General features: G+C 60.2%; 4 protein-coding genes across 4 annotated transcripts; 2 read left to right on the plus strand and 2 right to left on the minus strand.

Moving 5' to 3' along the window:
- Positions 1 to 326: 326 nt before the first annotated feature.
- On the plus strand, positions 327 to 2893 carry SPRG_13941 (hypothetical protein). The gene has a single exon (XM_012352875.1). It carries the CDS (start codon positions 349 to 351, stop codon positions 2800 to 2802), a length of 2454 nt encoding a protein of 817 aa, XP_012208265.1. The 5' UTR covers positions 327 to 348; the 3' UTR covers positions 2803 to 2893.
- Positions 2894 to 3034: 141 nt separating this feature from the next.
- Positions 3035 to 4888, plus strand: SPRG_13942 (hypothetical protein; the record flags this gene model as incomplete). Its single annotated transcript, XM_012352876.1, has 1 exon — positions 3035 to 4888. One exon carries the CDS (start codon positions 3035 to 3037, stop codon positions 4886 to 4888), a length of 1854 nt encoding a protein of 617 aa, XP_012208266.1.
- Positions 4889 to 5256: 368 nt separating this feature from the next.
- Positions 5257 to 6031, minus strand: SPRG_13943 (hypothetical protein). Its single transcript, XM_012352877.1, has one exon. The coding sequence runs from the start codon at positions 6015 to 6017 to the stop codon at positions 5283 to 5285; it is 735 nt and encodes a 244-aa protein (XP_012208267.1). The 5' UTR covers positions 6018 to 6031; the 3' UTR covers positions 5257 to 5282.
- A 452-nt stretch (positions 6032 to 6483) lies between these two features.
- Positions 6484 to 7045, minus strand: SPRG_13944 (maf-like protein; the record flags this gene model as incomplete). Its single annotated transcript, XM_012352878.1, has 4 exons — positions 6484 to 6492; positions 6546 to 6661; positions 6714 to 6867; positions 6917 to 7045. 4 exons carry the CDS (start codon positions 7043 to 7045, stop codon positions 6484 to 6486), a joined length of 408 nt encoding a protein of 135 aa, XP_012208268.1.
- Between the last annotated feature and the right edge of the window lie 103 nt (positions 7046 to 7148).

Below are 7148 nucleotides of genomic sequence, written 5' to 3' on the forward strand. Positions count from 1 at the left end.
CTCTGCGGCCCAAGCACGAGGCTACGCGCTGCTGCCCTCGGCAGTGAGCCTCGGCGCGGCCCGCCCGTCCAGGCTTCGAGAAATTTCCACTTCGAAATTTGACACGGTATCTTTCCTACCGGATACCGCCACAAGCCTGGGCATACAAATATCAAGTAAATAACTGACATCCGGATTTGCATCACCAGCTGGGCAATAGAAATGCATACTTGTACACTCGAGATTGGTATGTCGCTTAGGAATGCCGCGGCGCGTTCGTTTTTCGAAGCCTTGTTTTCCGGACACAGGTGCGTATCCGGAAGATCGACCTTGCACGTAGGTGGTCATTTTCCGATTTGCAACAAGAACATGGGAGCGCGGTCGATCTGGAAGGGTCTGCTGGTGCTTGCCGCTGTCCTATGCGCCATGAGCATGCAAGCTTCCGAGGCCCATGGGGCCAAGGTAGACGGCCTCGTCGAGACGAGCCTGGGCGTCGACCAGCTGGACGGAGCGCTCCTCAACGGCGACAAGTTCCAATTCCAGGCCGAGGTCAGCCGCCTCATGGACATCATCATCAACTCGCTGTACAAGAGCAAGGAAATCTTCCTGCGCGAACTCATCTCGAACGCGTCGGACGCCCTCGACAAGCTGCGCTTCCTCGCGCTCTCGGACAACGGTCTCCTCGGCGAGAAGAAGGAGCTCGAGATCCGCATCTCGTACGACAAGGATGCCAAGACGCTTACGATCCGCGACACGGGCATCGGCATGACCAAGGACGACTTGATCAAGAACCTTGGGACCGTGGCCAAGAGCGGGACGGCCAACTTTGTGCAAATGATGCAGAACGGCGCGGACGCGACGATGATCGGCCAGTTTGGCGTCGGCTTCTACTCGGTCTACCTTGTCTCGGACAAGGTCCGCGTCGTCTCCAAGAACAATGACGACGAGCAGTACATTTGGGAGTCGAACGCGAACGCGAGCTTCACGGTCACCAAGGACCCGCGCGGCAACACGCTCGGCCGCGGGACTGAGATCACGCTCTTCCTCAAAAAAGACGCGATGGAGTTCCAGGATCAGGCCAAGCTCAAGCAACTGGTGTCGCACTACAGCGAGTTCATCAACTTTCCGATCTACGTGCACACGAGCCACGAAGAGACAGTCGAAGTTGACGACGACGACGAAGACGAGTACGAAGAGGTCGAGGAGACAGACGACGCGTCGGCCGAGACCGAGGATGAGTCGGAGGAGCTCGAGGCCGAGGAGGAGCCAGCGGTCGCGCCGGAGAAGAAGACGGAGAAGAAGACGGTGTGGGAGTGGGACCGCGTCAACGAAGTCAAGGCTATCTGGACGCGCAACAAGGAAGACGTCGAGGACAAGGAGTACCAGAACTTCTTCAAGGCCATCGGCAAGGACGCCAACGACCCGCTGACGTGGATCCACTTTGTCGCGGAGGGCGAGATCGAGTTCAAGAGCATCATGTACATCCCGTCCAAGGCCCCGCACGACCTCTACCAGCGCTTCGAGCACAAACGCGCCGACGTCAAGCTCTACGTGCGCAAGGTGCTCATCTCGGACTCGTTTGACGAGTTTCTGCCCAAGTACCTTAACTTTATCGTCGGCGTCGTCGACTCGGACGACCTCCCGATCAACGTCTCGCGCGAGACGCTCCAGGAGAACAAGATTCTTCGCGTCATGCGCAAGAAGCTCATCCGCAAGGTGCTCGAGATGCTCCGGAAGCTCAGCGAGAACGACACGTCTGACGACGACGACGACGAGCCCAAGTCGGACGAGGCCAAGGACGACGCGCCGGCAGCGGCCGACAGCGCCACGTACCTCCAGTTTTGGGAAAACTTTGGCAAGAACATCAAGATCGGCATCATGGACGACGCTGCCAACAAGCCCAAGCTGCTGAAGCTTCTTCGCTTCAAGTCGTCGCTGCACCCTGACAAGTACATTAGCCTTCCCGCGTACGTGAGCCGCATGGCCTCGTGGCAGGACATGATCTACTACATTGCGGGCGAGTCGGTCGAAGCCGTCGAGAAAAGTCCGTTTCTGCAAGCGTGCAAGGCCAAGGGCGTCGAGGTCCTGTACCTCGTGGACCCGCTCGACGAGTACGTCATGCAGCACATCCCCGACTTTGACGGCAAGAAGATGCAGTCGATCACCAAGGAAGGACTCAAGTTTGGCGACGACGACGAAGCGACGCTCACACGCCGCCACAAGCTCTACACGGAGCAGTACGAATCGCTCATCTCGGGCCTCAAGGACCTCTACGGCGCCAAAATCTCCAAAATCACCATCTCCAAGGCCGGCCTCGACACGCCGGCGGTCATGGTCACGTCGCAGTGGGGCCACTCGGCCAACATGGAGCGCATCATGAAGGCGCAGACGTTTGCCAACCCCGCAGCGGCCAACCCAATGGCGCAAAAGATCCTCGAGCTCAACCCGCGCCACCCGATTGTCGTTAAGCTCCGCGACCTCTTTAACACGGCGGGCGAGGCGACCGAGACTAAGGACCTCGCGTGGCTTCTCTACGACGCGGCGCTGACCAACTCGGGCTTTGCCATGGACGACGTCGACCACTTCTCGTCGCGCGTGTACCGCATCATGAAGTCGAGCATGCAGCTCGACACGCTCGAACTCGAGCCCGAGATGGAACTGCCGGCGATCGTCAACGAAGAGATGAAAGACGACGAAGACGACGACGCTGCCGAGGACGAGCACGTGCTCTTGGACGACGACAGCGGTACAACCGACGACGAGCCTGCAGCCACCGAGTCGGATGAGGAGGACGTTGAGACGGACGTCAAGGACGAGCTGTAGGCTACTTGGAGCTGGATGCACCCACGACGCGACCGTTGTACATACTACACTGTGTATGGGAATCGAATATACTGATATTTTGGATACGCGCTTGTAGCGGCACGCAGCCCTTGCAGCTATCCAGATGTTTCTGGGTCGTCACTCAGATTGGATCTGAGTCGGTTTGTGAAATTTTGGATTTGCGATCCGCCACCAGATATGGCTCGGATCTTTCATTCTCCGATTCGCGACGATGACCTCGCTCCTCTCGCTCGACGTCCACGTCCACCCGCTCGACGCCGTGCGCGTCGCCCGCACCCTCGCGCTCTCGACGATCGGCGGCCGGACGCTGCTCGTGCTCACGGCGCAGCCGTCCAAGGACCAGCCCGTACCGCCGATGCTCGACGCGTACGACCTCGGCGACTGCACACGCGCCGACGTCGTGGCACCGACGCCGATTGCACCGACGCTGCTGGACCTTGGCTTTGCGACCGGCCGCCGACTCCTGCTCGACTGCTACTCGACGAACGCGCAAATGGACTTGCTCGAAGCGCTGCGCCCGCTCGTGGGCGACCGCGCACCGCCCAGCGGCCCCGTGTGGCGCCAACTCCTCTCGGCGACCAAGATCAACGCGGCTGCGTTGCCGCCGGTAACGCACTTGCCGTCCATCGCCGACGTCCAAGCGCACGTCCGTGGCATGAAGCGCATGTACGACGTCCTCCAAGCGATTCCGTCGGCGCCGGCGCTCTACGAGACGCTCTTGGACCTCGAGGCCGCGTACGTGGCCGACCACGCGTCTCTTAAGACGGCGCCCGACAACTTTTGCCACACGGTGTACCAGCTGCACCCGCTAGCGTTCGCCCTCGGGACCAACGCGCCTCGGCCATCCAAATCGTCGCTCAAGACGATCGCGGGTGTGTGCCCCTACTGCCACGCCGAGCTGCCGCGCTGCACGAAAGACAGCATGTACCTCCAGCAGTGCGACATTCGGTGCGCGTGCTGCCACGAGCCCTTTGGGCCAGAGACGTACTACAAGACTGCGCACGGCACGACGGCCTTCAACGTGCCACTGCGCCAGACGCTGAGCGCGTGCCCGCACAAGACATGTCGACACCCGATTGCCGCGGACGCGCAGTTCCGACTGCACATCCTCGGCGACCGCATTGCCTGCGTCAAGTGCAAGAACGAGCTCGCGTACGAGACGTTCCAGATCGCCGTCTTTATCCAAGAGCACCCGACGTTCGAGCTGCTCACCAACAAGAAGCGGGCGCACGTGACGCTGCGCATCCAGGCGCCGGGGATTCCGACCGACGGCACGTGGGCGACGTTCATCACGGAGGTCCAAGCGCGCATCGCGGCCGTGGCCGACACGGCGTGCAAGGACGGCGTGTACTTTTTCCGGCAGCTCATCCACCGCGCGCTTGTGCTCGTGCAGGCCAACGCGGTCGGCGCCTTCTCGATCGACCTCGTCCAGGCCATGTACCGCCAGCTCGACTTTGTGCAAAAGGTGTGCCCCAACGTCGAGTACTGGCTCAACGACGACGTGCTTGCATCGAGCCTCGTCCGGTACCGGCAGTTCATCGAGGCCGTGCGCACCAAGAAGGCCGGCGAGATGCTCGTGCCGACGATCGAGATTGACCTGGCGTGGCACACGCACATGACGATGCAGCAGGAGTACATTCGGTGCAGCTCGAAAGCACTGGGCTTTGTCATGGACCACGACGACACGGTGGCGGGCCCGTCGCTCACCAACGCATTTGCGGCGACGCGCGCGCTCTGGTCGTCGACGCACGGCGCCGCGTATTCGCCGTACAACACCAGAGACTTTGGCCTCTTTGCGGCCAAAGACGTTCGCTTTGCCCACGCACTGAGCCACGTGCCCGACAATACGACGGTCGTCCTCGCGCTAATTGGGACGCCCGTGTTTGACCACCGGACGCGCGTCAACGGCTCGCAATGCGACGCGCTCATGCAGGCGAGCGGCATCTACACGACCCAGGGCCCTGTCACGCAAGGCGACAAGAACGTTGACACGGGCTGCGCGCTCGGCGGCTGCGGCGAGACGGGCCTCATGAAGCTCCTTGGGATCAAGCACACGGTGCGATAAGTTCCAAGGAGGATGCACCCTTGCGTATTTCTATCTCTCCATGCAAAATGCACTCGTCTTCGTCGTTGGGATCTCCATTTGTACATCGTGAGAGGCTCCAGGAAAATCTTGGCACCCGTGGGCATGCTACACTATTAGATCCTGCGTGGCGGCGCTGCCATGAGCGACGCTGGGCTTCTCATGATGTAGAAAAGTTGAGCTATTATGGATTACATTCAATTGTATATGGCGCACACGACACGTGCAAGTCGAGTCGATCGAGACGCTCTCCTCGCCAACTCCAATCCCATCCCTTGCAGGTCTTTGGCGCGATAGACACGAGACCGTTCTCCAGGAACTTCTCCCGGCGGCGTGAGCCGACGACTGACTCGGATTGCACAAAAATACATCATAATTACGGTCTAAATATGGGCAGCGGGGCCACGGACGTCTGCCGGCAGATGGGGCACTTGTCGAGCTGGACGGCGCAGCCGAGGCAAAAGGTGTGACCGCACGGCGTGAGCGCGCAGTTGACTTGGTTCTCGAGGCACACGACGCAGTTCCAGCTGTCGATGACCTTTTGCTTCTCCTCGAGGACGCCGTGGACGCGCTCGACGGCCTTCTTGCAGTGGTCGCTCACGACAAGACACTTTTGCTGCAACTGCGAGCACTCTTGCATCCACTCGCCCGCCAACTTGTCATGGGCCGTTGCGAGCAGCGCCTGCGTCTTGGCGAGTTCGTCCTTGAGCCGCTTGTTCTCGATCTGGAGCTGCTGGACATGCACGTCGACCTCGGGCCGGCGGCGAAGGCGACTCGGCTCGTCGAGAACACTGCCGTCCTTGTCCTCGAGCACGCGGTAGTGCGGAACCCACTCGTCGTGGTCGCTCGCGTAGCCTTGGTAGTGGACAAAGTAGTCCGTCGCCGACGCGTGCAGCACGCGCGCCTTCATGAGCGACGCGCCCTTGTAGACCTTGACGAGGTCGTGGCGCTGGAAGCGGCTGTAGCTCGGAGTCCGCACCTCGGGCGACGAGGCCCACTCGTCGCGCTGGTTGCCAGCGTAGGCGGCGCCGAGGTACTCCTTGCCGAAAAGGTTGTCGCGGAGTCCGGCGCGGATGGCGCGGCCGTCCATGCGCATCGCGTCGCCCTTCATGCTGCGCAGCCGCCGAAATCGAGAATGGCATCCCGCTCAAATCCACACACTATTTAAATAAAATACAAAATTGCATTTTCAAGCCAGGAAGATCGCGAGTTTTAACCAATCCGCGACAGGTGAACTTCCCGCCAAGAGCACGGATTGGTCATAAATCAATCAAAGCAAGCCAATCAAACGTGCGCAGCCTCGTACCAAGCCCCACGTCCCGCGCTACAACCACGTCCATCAAGGCGTGTCTCCCATGACGTCCTGCGCCAGCAGCTTCGCCTCAGCGCAGGGCTCAGTGCAGCTATCAAGTATAGGCATAGTAGAGTCCTCAGTGGGTTTGAAATTGCGTCAAGTCTTGTCCAAGGCAGCTTAGCCATCACTGCATCCCAGTTCGTTAAAATCGACCCGTGGTCACAGTTGACGCTTGCACTACGTTAGCTGTGGCTACAGAAGCTACACTGTCTTTGGGCTGTGGCTACAGACTCTACGCCGCTTTTGGTCGAGAATGGCAGACAGCTCGGCGCAGAAGCGGTCGACGGGGAAGCCGATGACGTTGTTCATGCAGCCGTCGACGGCCTTGACAAACACGCGCCCGCCGCTTTGGATGCCGTACGAGCCAGCCTTGTCCATGGGCTCGCCGGTCGCAATATAGTCTACCCATCGATAAGATATGATATAATACTAGTTCCTTGATATACGTAGTACCGCGAATGGCCTGTTCGTCGAGCGGAAGGAACTGGACTTGGGTCACGTGGCTAAAGACGTGCGTCGAAGCGCCCAGACACAGCGCCACGCCCGAAAACACTTGGTGCGTCGAGTTTGAGAGCGACGAGAGCATGCGAAAGGCCTCGGCCTCGTCCTAATACGCGCCGGCTCAAATCAGTCATGACAGGACGTGGCATCCGTACCTTGGGCTTCTCGAGGATCTTGCCGTCGTGGACGACGACCGTGTCGCAGCCAATGACGAGGTCCGGTCGGCGGCTCTCGGTCGCGAGGCGCCACGCGACCTCGAGCGCCTTTTGCTTGGCGTTCTCCATCACATAGTGCGCCTACAGCCGCGTAAGACGAGCATACCACTGACGCGTGTGCGCACCGGCGTCGGAAACGTGGCCTTGTCCAAGTTTTCTTCAAACGTCGATG

Source organism: Saprolegnia parasitica, assembly GCF_000151545.1.
Source record: "Saprolegnia parasitica CBS 223.65 unplaced genomic scaffold supercont2.109, whole genome shotgun sequence".
NCBI lineage: Eukaryota > Oomycota > Saprolegniomycetes > Saprolegniales > Saprolegniaceae > Saprolegnia > Saprolegnia parasitica.

Coding starts and splice junctions, on each gene's coding strand:
- SPRG_13941 (XM_012352875.1), top strand. CDS start 349: ATGGGAGCGCGGTCGATCTGGAAGGGTCTGCTGGTGCTTGCCGCTGTC.
- SPRG_13943 (XM_012352877.1), bottom strand. CDS start 6,017: ATGAAGGGCGACGCGATGCGCATGGACGGCCGCGCCATCCGCGCCGGA.